Source organism: Micropterus salmoides, unplaced genomic scaffold (genome assembly GCF_014851395.1).
Source record: "Micropterus salmoides isolate LMB-PRFRI ecotype aquatic unplaced genomic scaffold, ASM1485139v1 Ms_hic_scaffold_15, whole genome shotgun sequence".
NCBI lineage: Eukaryota > Metazoa > Chordata > Actinopteri > Centrarchiformes > Centrarchidae > Micropterus > Micropterus salmoides.
In genome coordinates this window covers 31553810-31576790 of record NW_024040596.1, presented here as the reverse complement: position 1 = coordinate 31576790, position 22981 = coordinate 31553810, and the positions used below count along the sequence as shown (strand labels likewise).

Sequence of the window (22981 nt, the reverse complement as noted above, 5' to 3'; positions counted from 1 at the left end):
GCAAAAACGCTGAACCTCACTTCTGACTCCTCAGCCTCTCTTACTCAGCACCCTCAGCTCCACTATCAGTGATGCTAGCATTTGGGGATCCACCTGTTTCTGGCAGCCATTCATCGTCACTACCACAATTATTATTCTCACTTGATTCTGATGGAATTTGCTCCACTATCCTGAATGCCTTTCTATTACTTGCTGCAACACACTAAATGTTACTCACATAATGGAACTAATATTGTTTTTGTTACAAAAACTGCAAGTTTTACATTGTAATATAAAAAAATCCACTGATTTACATCCAAAAAAGGCCATCTTGGTTTTGATGAATTTAAGTTGCGCCTACAACGGCTTACCAGAGGGGGGCAGTGTATGGCATGATACACGACTAGACTATCAGAACCTCTGCCTATTCACGTTAAGCTCCTCAATAGGCAACAACTTCTGTTCATGACACAGTTTACGAGGAGACCCTGAATGCAACAGAAGCCCCTTTCCAGAGAGACAGCGATCAGACGAGAGGAGCTGTGAGGATTCCGTAAGTAACAAATCATTTACAGTAAGTTTTTTTTCTCCATAGATGAAATTACTGTGTCACCATCACATGAAACGCTTATCTTATGTCTCATTTGCGTGAAATAACGTTACAATCGCCAAAGAAGTTCGAAAAAGTTCATCACCTCGTTTCCTCTTTCCTCTATAACGTTAGTTACGGTACTTTACTGTTATTAACGTTAACGTTACCCTTCGAAATTGTTTGTGCTTTAACTTGTGATAATGAGACTATGAAGTTATAACTGAGCTAACGTTACTTAACTAGCCTATAACAACTAACTACATTCATTTGATCAAGTAGTTAAACTCTTAAATAGACGTCGTTGGTGTTCCCCTGGAAACTGAACGGTTTGCAGTCCTGCTGGTTTCATGCCATTCACAAGCCATTAACGTACGATAACTGACGTTGACCTCTGCGTCAGATGCCTCGCAAAGAGTGCACTGCACGAAAGATGCGTGATTGTATCGGATTAATTTAGCTAATCAATAATTCAACTTGTGTTATTTATTAGTAGCTAACGTTTCAATAGTCAGTCGATAGAAAGCCGCTAACGTTTCAATAGTCAGTCGATAGAAAGCCGCTAACGTTTCAATAGTCAGTCGATGGAAAGTCACACGTTGGGCTTATTTAGTCTCTGCTGCAAGATAACGAAAAGGAAACATGTAAGTTAACGTAGGTTAAGTAAGTTAAACTATAAAGTTAAGCTAGTAAGTTAGCTGTCAAGCTAGAGGGACATGGCCCCATATGTGTATTTGGGATAAACATAAGGCCAAGGGGAACTGACGAAAAAAAAGGTCAGCTGTAATGTTTCTGAGAAGAAAGTTTAAAGGGTCACATTAGTTATAAAAGTGTTATAATATCCCTGCAAACAGGAAAGAACTTTGGATATTTCAGCAAAAAACCCTCTGAGTTTTCAGATGCTTGATATAAAGTTAGTCAAACTACTACTTTAAGTTGCCAGTTTATTAGGTGCACTTAACTTTCATTCTCAGTGAACAATAAAACAACATTTCAAACCATCTCAATTCATCCAGTTTATGACCAAGTGGCCAGCAACCGACAGGGAGTTAACAATCAATTTACCCTCTCAAATCAACACTTGACTTGCCTACAATAAAATCCATAGATATAAAACACCTCATAATGTTAGTTCAAACATTTATTATCACTTGTAAAAAGGCATTTTTGACAGGCCTACAATGTAAGAAAATGACCAAATATAAAAAACATGCAGGTTGTCTTACCTTACACCTAGGTTATGCATCAAAAATCAAGGCTTCGACCACAGAACATCATGGTCAATCCCAAAGTCCAATCCCAAACGAAAAAACAAGACAGCCTCCTAATGATCCAAAAGCACAGCCGATTTCATACAGAGATACTGCAATAATTGCGGAAAGAATCTCAGCAAATACCGTAAAACTTCAGTTAATAGTCAAGTCCCATAAAGCTGTCTACCCCGTTAACTGGCCTGGTGTGGGATATAAATCTTCTTAAACTCCGGGTCGCTCGCTTTAGCTGCTTAGATCGATAATACAAATATTAATGTTTAAACATATGTTCAGTATGTCAGTATGGACATGCTGCACATCGTAAGATCGGTTAGATTCTCCACAGTTTAATTTAGTTCAATTAAAAAAGTCAAATTCTTATTTATTTACCGGTGTAAACAACATGGTACAAGAAATGAATGTGCTCCTTCACTATTAATATTCCTTTAGTCTGTAAGGATCCACCAGTTAAAAAATGAATCCACGTTGTGAATCCAGTCATGTGAAGTCCATCACTCTCTGTCTGCTAACCTCTGCCACACTTTTCTCATCCTGCACCGTGTTGTTGTTTTTGTTACGTTGCTGCCTACAAAATAAAAGTGCATAAGCCGTCTGTCGGAGCTAGATCAAATGAATGACGTGTATTTGATATTTTTATACAAGTATTGTTCTGTTTGAAATAAATAAACTGTTTCATAGTAGCCTATAGCACTTTTGTGCGAGAGGAATTAAAGGCCTGTCCCATATGGACGCCTGTCCCAAATCAGATCAGTTTTTTTTTTGGTGTGTTACTACAATGTCATGACCTCAGAGCTGTTTGCTTACTGGACAATTTGATAAGATGTAGTAGAGGCCACAGCGTTCTCAAGGTGAAGATAGAGAACTTTGCAGCAGCTTATTGCTAGCTGTGGAAAAGCTCCTCTACCATAGATTTTGCAGTGTGGAAAATTGCTGTGTTGATAACCAAATACAAAGTGGTTTAACAAGAAATGTTAAACCTCGCCTAATATGATAGGTTAGTGAAGTGAGTCATTGGTTTTCTTGGGTGAATGCTGATGAATGTTTCCATTTCTTATTCGGGTGGTGCTCCGAGTCCTGTAGATGGGATATCATATTTGACGGCATATCATACGGCAGACTTAGTCTTTTGGGGGACAATGCTCAGGGTTCACCTCCTTCGGCCATCCTTCACACAGGTGCTGCTCGCACCAACCAGAGGGAGAGGCCGTGTAACTGTTCACAGCACACACCCAGCGGGATTCCTGCACTTTCAGTCCAGTGCTTGAAGTTGAAAGAAATAGGTGCCAGTCACCCCCCTTAGTAAATATTGTAACATTAAATACAAATTAAAATGTTAATAAAATATTAATATATATTGGGATAGTCTGCCTGCCTGACATTCATTAAATTATTGTGCAAGAAAAATGCTCTACATGGTAGTTAGTCTGTGATTTGTTAAGCATTCATGCAACAAGTTCAACATTTAAAAAGTTTGGTGATTGCATCACTTTGTGTTGCAAAGTGGTGAAGACGGGTGTGACGACTTTGAGCATTAAACACTTAATTTCCTGCATTCTGGAGACATTTTCTGCACCAATTAATGGTGGAAATGTCTTTATTTATATGAAGGAAAACAAAACTAAGGTGGCAGGTGACAATACAAAATATAATGGAATGGAATGCATGGACAATGCATTTCTTTCTTCTATATTTTCTATATATTGCATGTTTTCTTATTGTGCATTGTTTCATTTTTTATTTAACATTTCTTGTTGCAAGTTGTTTTTCAAAACATTTTTAACAAAAACTTTCAAAAAGTGATGGAGACGTTAGGTGTGTTCGAGATGACGGCATCTGACTTTCGCCGACTTGATGGTCTAACGTGAGCTGCAGTTGACTGCAGAGGCGGGGTATAAAAACGGCGCCGTCAAGACGGACACAATTCTACCTGCATCAGCTTGCTGTGAGCTGAGATCAATGACTGATCCCGCGGCATTTGCAAAGGTGCCGGAACTACATACCGGCCCACTTCAAGCACTGTTTCCGTCTTTCACAAGACAGCTCATACCGGGACAACGAACAGTTTTAGTAGTTTTGAAACCTTGACTTTTTCATACCTTGAAACCGGTAACTGGCCCATGCCTAGTAGAGTTCAGCTTGTACACACACACACACACACACACACACACACACACACACAATGATGGGAATTACATCTCTTTGAAGGGAGACGGATCTTATGGCTCCGGTATTTTTTGAGAGCCAGCTTTGTCCGTAGTTGTTCTTACAACTTGTTAAGCTAATAGCGAATTGTTATGAACAAGCTAAAACAAAAGCTGTCTCTAAAATGTAATTTTTAATTTTATATAGAGCCATTTCATAACATAAGTTATCTCATTGCTCTCTTCATATAAAGCAGGTCAAAACAGTACTCTTTGGAATATTATTCAGGCCTCTACAGTGCAACCATTTCACTTGCATATGGCCCTAAAGCATGTGAACCAGAAAATAGATTTACGAGCAGTGTGCGATTAAAGACTACAACCTCCCGTAACATTGTAATGATAATTGTAATTTTTATTCAAATTATGTCAAATTATCTAGTTTGTCTATGAAGATTCTCAGTCATCCAGGTCATAGTTATCCAACGAAGGTTAAAATCAAGGGTTGAAGATACTGGAAGACGTTTCGTCCCTCATCCAAAGGACTTCTTCAGAACTGAAGAAGTCATAAGATACAGTTACCTCATAATGTTGATTTAAATACACAACAAAAGTACATGGAGAGTGGAGCTCAGTGGCGTCAGTAGTGTAGGGGGTGAGTGAGAGTGGAGATAGTGTGAGTGTTGTAAGGTGCATGTGAACAAAGGGAAGAACTGAAGCTGCCACATAACCAAACAGGTGCCTGCAGGTAGAGCTGGGCAACAAGTAGATTTTATCAATTCATTCAAAATACACTCAGCAGCGTGGGAGATGTGGGTGGCACAGTTTTGTTCCGTTCTCTGCCTGCGTCCTCTTCCATCAGCATCCACTGGAAGCGTCTCAGAAGCGTTTCAGCAGCGGAGTGTGCAGGCTGCCACATGTTATTGACTTGTTAATTTGTCATTTTGTGCTTCTACTACCTTCTTCACAGCTCTCTCAGAATCAGAGCATTTTGCCTGGTTGATCGTGCGGACATGTTTAGATGTTGTTGATTTTGTTGTGATTAGTGCTTGCTTTTTGTGCTTCTACTATGATTAAGTTGGCTACGTAGTTAAATGTTTTCTTTTTTGTCTGTTTTAACTGTGTTTTTTGTTCATTGTGAGGGTGTTTTATTTTGAAAATTGAATGGATTCATTATGCTGTTCTGTGTCTGACTTCCTGCCCGGTTCGATCTGTTCTGTGCAGCTTGATTCACGTTCTGTCAAAAATAGACTAGCTACCTATTCGTCTGGGACTGCGGCCGCGTCTGGTGGACTCACGTGCATTTACTAGAATGGCCGTGATTAGCCTTAGCAACGGCGTCGTAGCCATAACGCGACACAGGCGGATGTAATGGACTTTGCTGTTAATAAAAAGCAGGTGACATTAGTGGAATCATTTTCCCGTACTATCCCAACCCAAGTTTGTAAATCAGGTGTAATGTGAAAAAATCTGAGATTTTTTTTTAGGCCATATTGCCCAGCCCTACCTGCAGGGAAGAAGTGAGACTGTTAGTAATCGCCAGAGCTTTGTAGACACTGATGATGCAAATAGAGAATTTCTCCCCAGAGCTATGCTTCAGTGTTTACAGTGTGTTTCCCTCCTGAAACCAGAGCCTAGCAGCAGTCAAGTGCTCCCAGCTGAACACCCATATTAGACAAACTCTCACAACAACTAACAGTGGTTGCCTGGCCAAGCTATGATGCCACAAGGCACCAACTGTCATTTCCTCAGAATGCTTGTGGTTTACAGTTTGCTGAGACAGTTTCCTATCAAACTCTCCTCCCACTTGCCTGTGCTTTGATTTTTTTAAAATTGTTTTTGTCACACATCCCCAAATCAACTTGAATTGTTTGCCATTATTTTTCCCAATTTTTAAAATTAAAACTCAGGCTTTTGTTTTTTTCTCTACATTGTTGTGATTATTATCCCCATACTAACATACAAAGTGATACAAAGTGAACATTTGTTGGTGGTCAGAGAGTGTCTTACCCTACAGCATGGTCTTTTTTTTAAAAGATATTTTTGGGGCATTTTATTCCTTTACAGAAGGAAGTCGACCAGGTTTCTCCACTTGTTTCTGATGCCTCTGCTGCCACGTTTGCAGGTGAGACTTGCGGGTAAGAGATTTGTTGTTGTTGTAGAGTAATACAGCTGCTGTATACAAAGTCAGCAAACAGCCTTTGCTTAAGCTGGGTATACACTGCAAAATTTTAGAAATGTAGTGTTTAATTCCACCTTACACTGTACAAGTAAATCGTCTGTAACTTAAATCCAAAGCTCACAATTTACATGCTCACACTGTACAGTCCGATGGTAAGCGACAACCAGAGTGCTCACACTGTCAGTGCATAAAACGGCCTGTCAGTCTCTGCTGACCTGTCTGGCTATGGACAATTGTCAATAAAGATTTGTTTGAAAGCTTGGAGGCAGGTAGAAGTTTGTTTGCTAGCAAAAATCTTAACAAGGCAGAAACGTACTGCCTTGATCATCTGTGTGCCAAAACGTCTAATAGAAAAAGAGGCACCGCTGTATATGGGCACCGGTGCAGCAACATAAATTCATCCAACTGTCTGAAGGCCATTCAGGAGCAGTTGATTGGTCTCTCTCCCCCCTCCCCTCCGTACGCTGCATGGCAAACAAAGCTCAAATTCGACATTTAAGAGAGGGCATAATAGGGCATGCAAATGGCCACGCTGATTTTTGACAGCGCCCTCTGCTGGACCACAAAAACTTCAATTTTTTTTTTGAGGGTTTTCAAATAAAAAATGACAGCCCTAAAGTACAGTTTGAATTTTTTCTCATACTCCTTTCAAGACTCACGCTGTTGCACCATGGAAGTCAAAAAATAAGACCCATTTGATTTGAAGTATGTTTGCATTTTAATATGCCAAGAAAAGGAGAAATTATACTTGCTATGGGTACATGTCATACAATGTTTGCTAAGTTTTCCAAACACTTCGATGTTTCCTCTTTTAGAAAATGGTAGATGCCAGCTATGAGTCAAATTAGGCCCTGCCTGTGGACTCGGCTCCCCCAGAGCAGCCGATCCCCATGTGACCGTTACAAGCAGGCCTGCTGCAGCTATGATGGATATGTGTATATCCTGGGAGGACGAGACAACAACTGTTTGAGGGACTTCTGGAGGTACAGCGTGGGTAAGGGCTAGATACACATCTGTTGTTCGATTTCTTTTAGAGTTGAATTCAAATCAACAATGTATTTGACACTGGCATAATTATTACAGTATTTTACAGGTGCTGGTCATATAATTAGAATATCATCAAAAAGGTTGATTTATTTCAGTAATTCCATTCAAAAAGTGAAACTTGGATATTATATTCATTCATTACACACAGACTGATATATTTCAAATGTTTATTTCATTTAATTGTGATGATTAAAACTGACAACTAATGAAAATCCCAAATTCAGTATCTCCAAAAATTAGAACATTACTTAAGACCAATACAAAAAAAGGATTTTTAGAAATGTTGGCCAACTGAAAAGTATGAACATGAAAAGTATGAGCATGTACAGCACTCAATACTTAGTTGGGGCTCCTTTTGCCTGAATTACTGCAGCAATGCGGCGTGGCATGGAGTCCATCAGTCTGTGGCACTGCTCAGGTGTTATGAGAGCCCAGGTTGCTGTGATAGTGGCCTTCAGCTCTTCTGCATTGTTGTGTCTGGCGTATCGCATCTTCCTCTTCACAATACCCCATAGATTTTCTATAGGGTTAAGGTCAGGCGAGTTTGCTGGCCAATTAAGAACAGGGATACCATGGTCCTTAAACCAGGTACTGGTAGCTTTGGCACTGTGTGCAGGTGCCAAGTCCTGTTGGAAAATGAAATCTGCATCTCCATAAAGTTGGTCAGCAGCAGGAAGCATGAAGTGCTCTAAAACTTCCTGGTAGACGGCTGCGTTGACCTTGGACCTCAGAAAACACAGTGGACCAACACCAGCAGATGACATGGCACCCCAAACCATCACTGACTGTGGAAACTTTACACTGGACTTCAAGCAACGTGGATTCTGTGCCTCTCCTCTCTTCCTCCAGACTCTGGGACCTTGATTTCCAAAGGAAATGCAAAATTTACTTTCATCAGAGAACATAACTTTGGACCACTCAGCAGCAGTCCAGTCCTTCTTGTCTTTAGCCCAGGCGAGACGCTTCTGATGCTGTGTCTTGTTCAAGAGTGGCTTGACACAAGGAATGCGACAGCTGAAACCCATGTCTTGCATACGTCTGTGCGTGGTGGTTCTTGAAGCACTGACTCCAGCTGCAGTGAATTGTGAATCTCCCCCACATTTTTGAATGGCTTTTGTTTCACAATCCTCTCCAGGGTGCGGTTATCACTATTGCTTGCACACTTTTTTCTACCACATCTTTTCCTTCCCTTCGCCTCTCTATTAATGTGCTTGGACACAGAGCTCTGTGAACAGCCAGCCTCTTTAGCAATGACCTTTTGTGTCTTGCCCTCCTTGTGCAAGGTGTCAATGGTCGTCTTTTGGACAGCTGTCAAGTCAGTGGTCTTCCCCATGATTGTGTAGCCTACAGAACTAGACTGAGAGACCATTTAAAGGCCTTTGCTGGTGGTTTGAGTTAATTAGCTGATTAGAGTGTGGCACCAGGTGTCTTCAGTATTGAACCTTTTCACAATATTCTAATTTTCTGAGATACTGATTTTGGGGTTTTCATTAGTTGTCAGTTATAATCATCAAAATTAAAAGGAATGAACACTTGAAATATATCAGTCTGTGTGGAATGAATGTATACATTATACAAGTTTCACTTTTTGAATGGAGTTACTGAAATAAATGAACTTTTTGATGATATTCTAATTATATGACCAGCACCTGTATATGATGCATGCGATATAGAAAAGTGTCTTGTGGTATGCTCTTCTAAAAGCCAGAAGAAAGAAAGCAGCTGTGTTACATAAAGCAGCATGTTGTGGTTTGATGCCTGCCTAATAAAACATATGATTGTGTGCAATATTATAGTGTGTAATGAGTGGACAGAGTTGAATTGCACCGGTGAAGCTGCACCAGAAGAACTAGAAGAACATTCTATGGTGGCTCATGAGGTACAAACTTATCAGTCATTTTTTTTTCAATTTCATAAAAACGTGATTTATCTGATATTTCTTCTATCTCTGCCACACTGGTGTGTCAGTGTGTCAAGAATATGTTTAACAGCTTCAACCTTTTCAGGGCTTCCTGTATGTTTTTGGAGGCATGCTGGATTCTGCATACACCAAGTGGAGATGTTCCCTGTGGGTATTTGACATTGGTGAGTTTCACTGTGGAGGTCTATGCATATTGCAGCCAAGGCTAGTCACTATTATTATTTTAGGCTATAAGCAATTGCACAGGCTTGTCCCTTCCTCACAGCTCCAAACCCATGTGGTAATATTCAGTACCATAGATCAGCTGTGTGTGAAATCTCACATGGACTATAAAATAAATATGTTTCTCAGTTTTTATATGTTTGAAAAAACAAAACAAAAATCCCATATGATAAAAGTCAGCTACTCAAAAAAAAGTAACAACATAAGAAAATGTAATTTCTGTTCACTAATACTGATCATGTAAAGCTGTATTAAGCATAGGGCTGCTCATAATCACAATTATTTAACACAATTACTCACTTACTAAGGAAACAGCAATCCATCATTAGCAACATTAAATGGCATCTTAAGTGTGCAAGAGGATGACAGCAGCACAGTGTCTCCACTAGAATGACAGCTTTGGGGGGCAGATGAGCCACTGCCGAGCAGAGACAGAAGTACTACCGAGCTGACAATAAATCATTACATCATGAGTTTGGTCTTTTAGGGAGGGGCACAATTTCTAACACAAGACAAAACGAGAGCATCTCTGCAAAATGGAATGTGGCACATTAGTCATTTTATTTCATTTTCATGATTGTTGGAAGCCATAATCATAATTGAAAATCAAATTTTATTACTTGCACAGCCGTAGTTTATAAAGTTAAGATAGCTACAATGTCCTAGAGCTGTAACATAAATAGCAATTGTTAGTCGCTTTGGATAAAAGCGTCTGCAAAATGAAATGTTTAATTTTTTTCCCCTTATCAATCAGCATATGTCTTGTACTTGTTTTATAATAGGTTTAAATCGTTCAATTGTAAATCAAGTTATTCTCCATGTTTGTGTTAAAATAAAGCTCATCATCAACATCATTTTAAATAATCAGTGTGCATGTCCAGTTAAGCTTTTATACTACAGTCTTGCAGCCATATTTCACTGTGTCAAGAACAGTGCCACTGGAGGATAGTACCAAAATATGGGAGATAATAATTCATTGTGATCATTACAAAGTCTGCTCATAGGAGTATGACATGAAAGTGCAGTCCTGGTTGATTTGGGAACACTTTACTGGGGGTAACAGGAAATGTGGTTTGATACTACAGGTCCTAGAATTCTGGGGGCAGCAAAACAAACGTTAAGCGTTTTAATGATGAAGTCAGGCAGTAATTGGCCTTTTTCCATCATTCTGTGAGCAGCCGTGATCTGATTTTCTGCTGCACGAGTCTGCAAACGGCAGTGAAAGGGCTGGTTACCTCAGTGTGCAGCCTGTCTCGTGCAGCTCTTCATCTAACAGCTCACTGTGCTGCTCGTGACTCTTCATTACTCCCAGCAATATTTCAGACTGATCTGCTGCTGGAAATAACTGTTGCCTTGTTGCAGACACATTTTTGATCAATGATAGCGACACTCAAACACATCGCATTTCCTGTGATTGTTTCATTATAAAAGTCAACTTATGTTTCCAGTTAAATACTTTTAATGTGAAGCTGCAGCAAAAGGGAAAGGTTTGTTTGCATCAGCAGTAACTTAATACAGATTTAATTTTCTGGGAGTGACACTCTATACTGCAGATCTATAAATATTGCAATATTTTCATCAGTGGGCAATAGGCTCAGTCACCATTGTGTTACCTCATTCAGCAATAGTAACTCTGAAATCTTCTAGATTGTTACTTTAACTTACCATTATTTAATATATCATCTTCTCAAGTTCATTAGCTAAGCTCTCCTTTATTTTCAATTTCCATTGTTGTGTGTTTCAGCAAAGCAAAAGTGGGTGCGCAGCCATGGAAAGACGAGCTCTCCTCAGGTACACAGCGCCTTTTACATCAGAATGACTGAGTACTAACAGATAAAATGAAACCACTCTGGTCTCCTGTTGCTCTTGTCAAGTTTCATTGTCAGTATTCTTACTGACAACAATTGTAAAGGATTAGATCTTGTTTTAAATGGATAATACATGTAAATAATGACATGTTTTGCATTTGTAGTCATAAGACTTAACACATTGGGGAATGTACTGTACTGAAGTTAGTTGAATGAAAACAAAACACATCAGGTAAAGTTGGTCCTTCCTGGAAATTACCCTGTTTTACATTTGAGCAGCAGTTCTTTTTGGAATCAATAGCTGAACAACTGCCTTGTTAGCATCAGCAGTGATAGCTAGCAAGGCTAAAACTCCAAGTGGTAGATGCTTCATTTCTCAGAGTTTCTGAAAAGGAATTACAAGTTTGGAGGCAATTCAAGTGGATTTCTTTCAACATGCAAGTCAGATACTTCTTAGCTCCTAGTTGCTCCCAGGTCACGGCTGACATTAGATCTGGATTTCTGTAGCTGATTTTGCCGTTCTCCTCTGCCTCGTTCCTGTCAATACATGTTTTAGACACCAGTGTGTTTTGTTGTTCTGAATTCTGATTGTGCAACATCACTTGAAATGTAACTGTACACATAACCAGTGGTGGGTTTTATAAAGGGCCTGATGATGTTACATTAATGAACAATCTGGTTCAATTCAACGGCTCTTTGATACAAAACGGGAAACGATGGATGAACAACTCTTGCAAGATCCTCAGTACAAGTTCAGCTGTCACAGTTCTGCAGTTAAAGACAAAAGCAATGTTTGGGTTCAGCTGGCTATTAAGCAATGTCAGCGCCTTTTCAGAAAGTCAATGCAAATTTAGAAATCATTGTTTTATTTGATGGTCTAACTGCTGTACATATATATATATATATATAAATACTGTAAGTAGCCTGTTGACTCTTAAAGATGTTTGTGTGTGCATGTATGTGTGTGTCTGTGTTTGTAGACCCAACTGCCAACCAACAGAAAAGGACACAGCGCTGTGGTGGTTGGCTCTGCAATGCTGGTGTATGGAGGATTCATAGACATGAAAGGATCCTCGCAGGACTTCTGGAGTTTGAATTTTGGTTAGTTTAAAATTGCTTTTATTCCCATAGAAAAAGTATACAAGGGTGTTTATTCTTGTTATAGCTACTCGTGGATGCACACAGTATAGTGTTCTTATTTGTATCTATAGACTGTATAGACTGTAGACTGTATAGACTGTAGACTGTATGCCACAGACTGTAAAAAAGAAGTGGATGTAGTCATCGTGATATACGTCACTCGTTGGTTTGTGGACTGCCGTTTTGAAGCCTCTAGTTTGGCAGTTTGGCCACCGCCATGTTGATTTTCTGGAGCTGGTTACATTTACACGGTGCTGAGGGTACGAGTCACTCTAGCCTGATTGACAGGTCGCCGTGGTTGTCAATCACAGGGTAGTCCCGCCCTGAAGCATACTTTATCTTCTGTTTTCATCTAAAGTGGACTATATTTTACTAAATGAACATCATGTTGTATTTAAGAAGACATGAAACTGGCAATTGAGACTATAAACTCGTTATGAAAGTGTTTACTGAGGTAATAAATCTTTTACCATTATTTCTAATGGAACCAGACTTCTTTCTACAACCAGAGAATTTTGCTCCCTGCTGGAAGTTCGATAGAATGCAGGTTTAAGGGCCTTCCCCATTCGCCTCAATTCTCAGACCCGGAGGTTCCCGTTTGGTTTCCACAGAGAAGACCCCACAGCTCCGGTATGTGCATTAAATGTAGATCCTTATGTGTGTTTGCTATGCCTGACAGATACCATGACATGGTCACTGCTGAATGGCTCTCAGCAGGGCTCATTAGGCCCAGGCCCCAGACACAGTCACTCAGCCATGGCCTACCAGAGCTGCATGTACCTGTATGGGGGCCTTAAAGGCTTGCAGGAGCAGAGAGACTTCTGGAGGTGGAATTCCACCAGCCATATGTGGACTTCCCTCAAAAACAAGTAAGTAGGGATTTCATCTGTCAGTTTGTCCTTTATAATGTTGCCTGGGTTCCACAGTAAAATATGGTATTAATATCGCAAAAGAACCCTAATATGCTGTCTCAAATGCTGGCTAGATGAAGGTTCCTCAAGACTTTTACTGTGTTGAGTGGAAACACCCCGTCCTTCTCTATCACAAGACAAAACCGTAGTCTTTCCTTACACAAGTTAGGAGTTTTAAAAAGTAGTCTTTGAATATGAGAAATGAATGCTTAAAACGGACAGACAGACCATCATGCTGATCACATAACACATAAACTTTTGAGTGATTTCCTATCTGTGGAATTTCCTATCTTAGAACACTATGGTGCAGTGTTAACTGCAACACACATTGGTAGGGTATGAATGCATCGAAACACCTGCTGTCTAGTAAGCCCAAACAGCTGCAGCATCTTGCCGCATGTCATTGTGGGTTGATGTGTGCTGTCACTGACAAGTTGACGCAACAAATCAGGGAAAGCACCAATTTTATCATATGTGCATGATTGTTACACCTGGTCTTCTTGACTACTCCTTTTGTCTGTGTGCCACACCCAGTATGTGGCTCTCAATTGACACAACTCTACATGATGCAGCTTATCTGCGCTGCAATTTAATGTAACAGGCTGTAATGAATTCCTGTTAATACACTATTGCCTTGTAATGCAGTAGTGTATTTATTACTTATTTTCAGCAGGGCTGTCTGGAAGTCTGCATATGTGGACATGTTGACACATGTGCAGACGACACATACGGTCGGTGCACACACGTCATTATTAGTCATTTTACCATTACGTGTGGAGACATGGCATTTAGCAACTTGCCTCTTGAAACACATTTCTGAGGACATCTCTCCATTTTTCTCAGATCAGGTTCATGCGACTGGTTTTGTTTCTGGTTTGGAACCCATATGTCTTGTTTATTACAGCCATGTGAAACCTCAACTGACGTAGTGACACTTGGTGTAGCCTGGTTTATTCGCTCCAAACCAGCTGATGGAAACGCACAGATTTTACAAATTTCAAAAGTACGCTTAAAATTTGCATGACAATTGGATGGAAACATGGCTATTGACATTGTTCCTGTGTGTGTATGTGTCCCAGCAGTAAACAGAGCACTCTTTTCGTGGGAAAAAATACTGCTTGTGGCCGATATGGCCTTATAATAATATCACAATATTGCAAGTCTTTTTTGTGATAATATTTTTGACGGTACACACACACACACACACACACACACACACACATACACATACTCTGTGGGGCTTGGAATTAACTTTTTTGCTGATTACCCAACGGCGCAACCCTGTACGCAGGATCTGACTGGATTTATGTTTCTCATCATGAAGCTCTGGTAGCTGTGAGTAACTGGAGCTCCTTCCACCTGAAACGAGGATACAGTACAAACGCATCGTCTGCTTTCCTACGTGGCATGATTATTTTTATTAAAAAATAGAATCAACTCTGGAAAGGTAGTTGACAGCGATATTACATATGATGTGACATAAGGGCAGCCCTGCTAGTAGTCTGTTTTTTTCTTTTTTAAACACCACCATGTCCCTTAACCCCTTAAAGCCTGAATTTTTTTTACGATCAAAAACAAAAAAAAAATATTTGTGTTTTCATTTACTTTCAAGCTGATTATTTAAATTAAGTGACGATTGTTAATTTGTCTTTAGAACATAGAAAAGATGGCAGGAGGCTGACGGTCTGCAGGTCTAAGGGACTGTGGCTGCCCTGTGACAGTTTCAACTTATTTATTCTCATTTGACAAAAGTCTATATGTCATATTTCTTTCTTTCGGCACTGCAGGTGAGTGTGAGACGCGCCTGTTGTGTAATCCACACAACAGGCGCGTCTCCTCTCCTGCTATTAAAAAGCTTGCTTTGTCATCGCTGACGCTGGTTAAGTTGTTAATTAACAGCAGGCCAAAACAGCCCTCAGGCTCCCGGTGCTCCTGACGTCCGCTAGTTCATTATCCACAACGTTTTCTTGTTTACAGTGTCGTCTGTCACTAGTGCGCAAGACAATGGGCTTCACTAATGGACCAATGAACAAACACTATGTGCGGGTAGTGTCATAATGTCACATTGCAATTTTTTTTTTTGCAAAGACAATTTTTCAACACGCCAAAGTGGCTAGTGGGCTTGACAGTGTTACCAGGTGTTAATGTCAAGCCCTGAGTGTGTGTGTGTGTGTGTGTGTGTGTGTGTGTGTGTATTATATGCAGCTATTATCAGCTGGTGTGGTCAGCGCTTGTATTCAGTCTGTGTGAAAGAAGATGGATTCACAGTTTGTTTTAGAGGATCAGAATAATTTAAAATAGATTTCTGATCTGCGGCAAAACAACCTGCTTTACTTTACATTCAGCTATTCAATATTGAACTTTAAAAGAACTTTTAACTCAGTGCAGACCATATTGGGGAAACTGTGCCAAGCTGGTGATTATCAAGCTAACTCCAGTCTGCTGTTGGACTGGCAGCGTTGTTTGCCCTCCTCTTCTGTAGTCATTTTTTTCTCTCACATCCCCACCTGACTGCATCATTATCCTCTACCTAATTGACCCATCACTAACCCATTTATTGCATGTTACTAACACAACTTCTCCCCTTTCTGGTAGTCTTGTGCTTTCTCGTCTCTCTCCTCTCTCCTATCACTTCCTGCAGGTTTTCTAGCTCTGGAGCTGTGGAGTCTGGATCTGTGGTTGCGGGTCACCTGCTGCCCCCGTGTTCCTGCTCGACACCCTCTGCTGCAACGACTATTGTTGCTAGTCTTATTGTTATTATTGTTATTATAATCATTAACATTATGATTGTTACCATTAACACTACTATAAATATCTGTACCATTTTTCATTTAGTCTATAGCAACATCACCTTCACTGTCTGTACCTCTGTGTGTATATTGTGTAGGCTGCCTCCCTCCCCTCTCTCTCTCCTTACATCTCTCTCTCTCTCTCTCTCTCTCTCTCTCTCTCTCTCCTTCACCCCAACCGGTCGAGGCAGATGGCCGCCCACCCTGAACCATGGTTCTGCTCGAGGTTTCTGCCTCTTAAAAGGAAGTTTTTCCTTGCCTCTGTCGCCTAGTGCTGCTCTTGGTGGGAACTGTTGGGCTTCTGTAAATATCATCACAGAGTACGGTCTAGACCTGCTCTTTTATGAAAAGCGCTGTGAGATAACTGTTGTTGTGATTTGGCGCTATATAAATAAAATTGAATTGAATTGAATTGAATTGAATTAAGCCACGCCCCGAATATGCAAATGGACAATCACAGCACAGTATAGGACTCGCTCTAACTGAGGTCTATCTTTCCAAGATATAGTCAAACTCTCTTCCTGGGTCACTTGTAATACTTACAGTCACTCCCCAGAGAGGTTGAACGGAGTGGTACGATTTATTCCCTTTCTAAAATCTAAAACAAATCCAGAAAAATGCCGGCTGTGGATTGTTCCTAATGTAATGTTAGCTAGCTAACACTAGCTAACTTACTACTGAATGTAACTTTATAAAGCCCTACTTAGCAACAGTAACTAAGGTGAGCGAAGGGTCAATTTATAAAAATGTTTACTGCAATGAAAACATACAACTGTGATGAACAATTGTCAGTGTCACCTGAGCTAAATCAGATCCTGACACGACTCTTGTGATCTTGTGGTACCCCTTCCACATGACTTAAATGACTCAGTGGAGGCAGCAGCAATGCTTTCAGCTGTGTGTTGCTGATCATTGTCATCACACATCACATCAACACATCACAGTACTGTAAACACTGTAGACACATTTTCATCACATTAAGATTTACACTGGAATTATCATGAGTAGTAAATGTAAGTTTACTAAACTTCACAAGCAGTTTGTTGAAGCGCTTGATAAGGCCTTGCCAAAATCTAACTGGTAGCAAAAGAACTTTATTTTGGTAGGATAAGAGAATACCTGCCAGTTTTCAGCTGACTGTACTAATGTGACCTTCTCTATCTTGTTCTGTCTGCTATCCCAGACACTTGGCAGGAGTCAAGATGGATGGAGCACTATAGTTTATTCTGCAACAATGGTTCACAAACACAACCACAGTTGCTCATCATGAATGAGAAGTTATGCTTAGCTATGCTTGGTAATAGTAAGCTGCCATCAACAATAAATGCAATAATATTTAAATAAACAATATTCAAAATAACTCCTATTACATTACCATGGAATTATTACATGGATTATATTTTAACCCAATGTTCTCACTCTAAAGCTGCGTTTTATAAATATAGAACCAAAATATACTGTGCTACCACCTTGTGGTGGCAGTGGAGTATAGAAGACTTGTCTGCAGCCTACACAAACTTACTCCTGCCACTTTAACTCGTCAACTACATACACTGCAATAAAATGCTTAACAGTTTTATATATAAACATACCTGCAACAATGGTTCACAAACACAACCCCAGTTGTTCATCATGAATGAGAAGTTGGTCAGATGTCCGCTCTCACTCGAACTAGACAGCAAGGTTCCAGATTACAGTTTTTTCTGATGGCTTAAGCACATTTTTTGTAACTATTGGCTAATTTTTGCAAAACTCTACACACAAATCAGAAAACCCTTCACCAAATCAGCAAAACATTGTAATTCTCTTGCAAAAGCTAATAAATTGCTTAACTCTCTAAAATGGTATTTTTGTATCAAACAGTTAACACAAGCCATCACATTAATAAGCCCACAATGCGCCAACTACACACTGATGGTATGAATAAAAAAAACACATCTGGCTTTTGCTTTGTCTGTGCACAAGGTAGGCTGTGTCAGTTTGAGGTCATACTTTTGTCATAGTTCTGTAAACATACAGGGATCCAAACTTCAAGTCCTGGTGTTTATTTACACACATCAAAACAAACACAAGTGTTTTTTTTCCAAGTCAAAACACAAAATAGTAATTTCACTGAGAAACAAAAATAATAAATCAGTCTACATCGTGTCGTCTCTCTGGGTCTGGCCACAAAATTTTGTCTACATCACATGCAATGTCCTCTAGTCTAAGGCACCGGGGAAAATATCTTCTGGAGTGCCGTATCCAGGCCTGACATGATGCCTGGTCAATTTCCCCACATGCCTCCATTGCCTGTAAAAGAGCTATGCGTTGATGGGGATGACGGTCATAGACCTTCCAGCGCCAGGCAGAGAAGAACTCTTCAGTTGGATTCAAGAATGGAGAGTATGGTGGGAGGTTGAGTACAGTGAAGAGTGGGTGATCTGTAAACCAGTTGCGGACCAAAGCAGCCCTCTGGAAAGTAACATTGTCCCATATGATGACGTATCTGGTCTGCTCTGGTCTCTGAACATTAGTGAGCATGTCATGGAAGGTGTCCAGGAATGTAATAATTTGTGCAGTGTTGTATGGGCCTAGGGTTGCATGATGGTGAACAACACCATTTTGACTTATAGCTGCACACATAGTTATGTTACCACCACCTTGTCCTGGGACATTGATGATGGTGTCCAATAATGTTCCTGCCACGTCTCCTTGTTTTACTGAGGTTAAAACCTGCCTCATCCACAAAAAACTGCTCATGACCCATGGCATCTGCCTCTAGCTCCATCACTCTCTGGACAAGACAAAACAAATGCAGCACATCAGGCCCGTGCACAGCACTACAGTATGCACTTCCAAATTCAGAACCAATGACACTATAGCTTACCTGCACATAGTCATATCGCAGTTGTTTTACACGTTCACTGTTTCTGTCAAAAGGGTATGTTTTGGAAGGTGGTGTCATCCTCAGTTATGCGCTGCTGTATTTCTCGTAGCCTTATGGAATTATTTGCAATCACCATATTGAATATGTGGGTCTCTTGTTCTGCAGTGAACATTCTTCCTCTGCCCCCAGCATCTGGACATCTAGCAATTCTGTAAAGTAACAATTTCAGTATTTTTACAACATATTGTTGTGTTTCTCATTAGAGTATGGCAGTGCTACAAAACGTAGTGCAAAGTGACTGTACTAACCGATTCTCATTTTGAAATGTCCTTATGATGCTTGCTACAGTGTAGCGGCTCAAGTTAGGCTGAACCTGTTGGCCAGCTTCCCTCAGGGTCATTCCATGGTTGATTACATGGTCCACTATTGTAGCTCTGATGTTTTTTAATTTAGTAATTCTATTTCTTACTCTTCTTACCCTTCCTCTTCCCCCTCCTCATCCTCCTCTTGCACCTCCTTGTCCTCTTCCTCTAACTTCACCTCCTTGTCCTTGTCGTCCTTTCCCTCTCGCTTCTTCACCTCCGCGTCCTCTTCCTCCTCCTCTTCCTCCTACTTCTTCACCTCCGCGTCCTCCTCCTCCTCCTCTTCCACCTACTTCTTCACCTCCGCGTCCTCATCCTCCTCCTCTTCCACCTACTTCTTCACCTCCGCGTCCTCCTCCTCCTCCTCTTCCACCTACTTCTTCACCTCCGCGTCCTCATCCTCCTCCTCTTCCTCCTACTTCTTCACCTCCGCGTCCTCATCCTCCTCCTCTTCCTCCTACTTCTTCACCTCCGCGTCCTCTTCCTCCTCCTCTTCCTCCTACTTCTTCACCTCCGCGTCCTCTTCCTCGGCCTCCTCTAATTCTCACTCTTCTAACTCTTCCTGCTGTCTCCATTGTACTCCACACGGACAGCTTACCTGTGGCTTATTTATAGGCTGATTGCAAAGTGAACTAATTATCTAAAACAGTTTTCACATGTGACAGTGTGCCAGACAGTTGGCAAAATAGTGTAAATAATAGCCATACATGTGTATAGTTTTGCTAGGAGTGTGTTGATCATTTGGAAATTCAGTGTAAAGCAATGAGTTGTGTTTACAGTTCCGCAAAAAGAGTGCTGTGCAGTGGATTGTACCTACAGTTTTGCAAAGTGTGTGTTACAAAATTGCAAACTGAGTGTTAAGTATTAATAGTTAAAAATTAAAATTGTGCTATAAGAATCATGGTTAGGGTTTAAGCATTCAGAAAAAACTAATAGTCTAGTCCCATGCGCCACAGAGCTCGTTAGCAGCTAGCCATAATGCTGTTTGTTACTACACATTAAATGAACGTGAATGTGGAGCAATATAACTTCGAATTTTGCCAGTGTGCCTTTAAAGATCAATATCAATGGTGAATGCTGACAGTTTTTACACATCATAGGAAACATAGACTACTTTTATTGCTTAATATGTGTCCAAGCAGACAACATCCCAACTTACCCATGGCATGGCAATCCCAACTACTGTGGGTCACCCATAATGCACTGCATTTAGTACAAAACAGCCTTCTGCTGTGAATTTCCGTTAACAAAATAAAATACAGCTGAGTAGAAGGACCATGGTTAGTAGTCCTAAATTAGCTAACAGGAATTTAACCATAAACATATGTTAATTATTTGCACTGTTACACTAACACAGGGTGACATGAAGAGACTGTGTCAGGCTGCATAGTGGAGGAAATGCCTATAGTAGAAAATAAAGCAAAGAAAGTCATTTGTAATGGGATTACTTTCCTTATAGCCTTGAATAACCAATATGTCATAACCAATAGACATGATGTTTTTGCTTTGGTTTATTTCAAATAGAGCTTTCATTGACAATGAAAATAATCGTTAGTTGCAGCCCTATTTTGAACAACAGTTTCAGGAAATGATAACCTGTCGAGACCATATGTACATCTAAACACCCATTTCATCATTTCTACATTAGTAATGCATGTAGAGTTATAATAATAATAATGTTTTTATAGAGCACTTATCAAACAAAGTACAAAGTGAGTTTGGCAAAATCTGGAATCAGTTCAGAGTTTTTAGATTAAGGGCCCGTGTCCACCAAAGCGTTTTTTTCTGACGCCAGCGTCTTTTTTCAATTCATTGTAGTGGGAGCGCCGCTTTTTTACAACCTGGTAAAAACGCCAGGTTGACGAGGGACTGAGCGTCTTTTCCGCGCTAAGTTGACTGAGAGTTGAAAAATTTTCAACTTTGGGAAAAACTCACTTTTTATCCAGCCGTCCAATCACAGTGCAGGAGGGGCCGGGCCAACACCACACGAAGCACGTCCGATCTTGAACAAAACGATGTGCCTCCTCGCCGAGATGTTTCCTCGCCCGCAAAATCTCATGAACCCACCTACGGAGAGTCCGTCCTCTCATGTTTCAGCCTTCTCTTCATGCAGAGCAAAGGGCCAGAGCAAGTAGGCCTACCCTACTTTGTGGTGACATTTAGAATTTTTCAAAAATGTCATTGTTCTTCACAACATCAAGGAGCTGCTAGGAAAAAATGTTTTCTACAACCTTGGAGATGAAAGGCAGTTTTGAGATTAGGTCGTAGTGAAGTGTACCTGAAGACCAGATTTCCATGTGTGCTCAGCTTTTCTTTGTTCTAGCTCAGCTTCTAATCAGTCAGCTTTTTCAGTTATCTCTTTAACTCTAGTATTTGTTGTATGTGTTCAGTAGGATTTGAAGATTTACTACCTATGGTTGACTTCCTCAGGTCTGGTCCCTCAAGACTGATGGGCCACTCGGCTGTGGCCTACAAGGACAGTATGCTTCTTTTCGGAGGAGGTGAGAGCCAGAACTTTCCAAAAAACTGCCTGTGGAGGTACAGTATTACCACTCAGACCTGGGGGCAGGTTGCCACACTCCCAGGCTCGAACCCCCCACACAAGATCCACCACTGCTGTATTGGGCTGGGTCCCAGCTACAAGTCAAACACCAGCAGCTCCTTCTCCGGCTCAGGACTCCAACCCAGGCCGCTGGATTGGAAACTAAGGCCCTTCAAAAACAAGTGCTTCCCTGCCCCAGTCACCTTTCTAGGATCAGAGGGGGCTATAGAGCTGGAGACGTTCAGCCTGGACAGGTGCTACGGTAGCAAAACACTCACACAATCATCAGATCTGGACAACAGCAAGGAGGGCTTGATGGGGAAAGATGGACAGCGGATTGGAAACTGTTTGACCTTTGAAAACAAGGCTTTCAGGAAACAGTGCAGCTGCACAGATGAGGACCTGTTCGACGAGGAGGATGGAGATATAGCCCATCATCTGCCTGATCAGCTGCTGGTGCTGGGGGGAAGACCCTGCACCAGACACAGTCCCATCTCTGTATGGCAAATGACTCTGACTGATTCATAACTGCCTGAAGAACAAACCTTTTCTCTATTTGAGAAGTATGTAAAAAAAATAAAAACACATCAGTAATATCACATGTTAAATCTTATTTGTATAAAGGGTTTACTGACATTCTGTGAACAAGAAAATATCTTTTATATTTTTATAATAGTGTTACTTTTGTTGTTGAGTTTTTATGTTGCGTTTATCACATATTACCTTTTTGCAGAAGTGAAATAGATAATTGGAAAATGGCATTAAGAAAAGCAATTATTACAGCCATTAACAATTATCTAAGTTGTAAGTAAGTAAGTGTAACTGTGACAAAATACAGCACACACAAACATAAAAATCAGGATCACATTTGAAGCCCTAGACCTCCTACAGTGTATGCTCCTTTACAATATATCCCCTTATATTAACTATAGTAAATGTCTGTGACATATTTTATCCCCACAAGCTACCAAATCTGGTTAAGACACATTTGCTTTCACTTTCTACAAACTGACAGTATGGAGATGATAACAATGCCTATAATAAAACCTAAATTTCACACGATGGCGCCAGAGCTCAAGGTTCTGTTGTCTTTCTGTCTAAGTTATTGGCCTACTCTAGGAGATATACAGTATGAGGCACAGTGCCACATGGGCTTGTGGAAAGCCAAGTGAAACATGCTTGCCCACCACTAGCAACTAGTCAAC

The 22981-nt window shown here is 40.6% G+C and overlaps 1 protein-coding gene across 5 annotated transcripts; it reads left to right on the top strand.

Moving 5' to 3' along the window:
• Window positions 1-410: 410 nt before the first annotated feature.
• On the top strand, window positions 411-22838 carry si:dkey-3d4.3 (leucine-zipper-like transcriptional regulator 1 homolog). Of its 5 annotated transcripts, none has more exons than XM_038719685.1 (9): window positions 411-532; window positions 6051-6108; window positions 6981-7159; window positions 9009-9091; window positions 9219-9297; window positions 11100-11146; window positions 12144-12264; window positions 12983-13172; window positions 21665-22838. In XM_038719685.1, exons 3-9 carry the CDS (start codon window positions 6991-6993, stop codon window positions 22302-22304), a joined length of 1329 nt encoding a protein of 442 aa, XP_038575613.1. In that variant the 5' UTR covers window positions 411-532; window positions 6051-6108; window positions 6981-6990; the 3' UTR covers window positions 22305-22838. The 5 variants fall into 5 exon arrangements, with proteins under 5 accessions (XP_038575613.1, XP_038575617.1, XP_038575614.1 ...); XM_038719689.1 differs by having other exon boundaries at window positions 6051-6121; XM_038719686.1 differs by having other exon boundaries at window positions 438-553.
• Window positions 22839-22981: the final 143 nt, after the last annotated feature.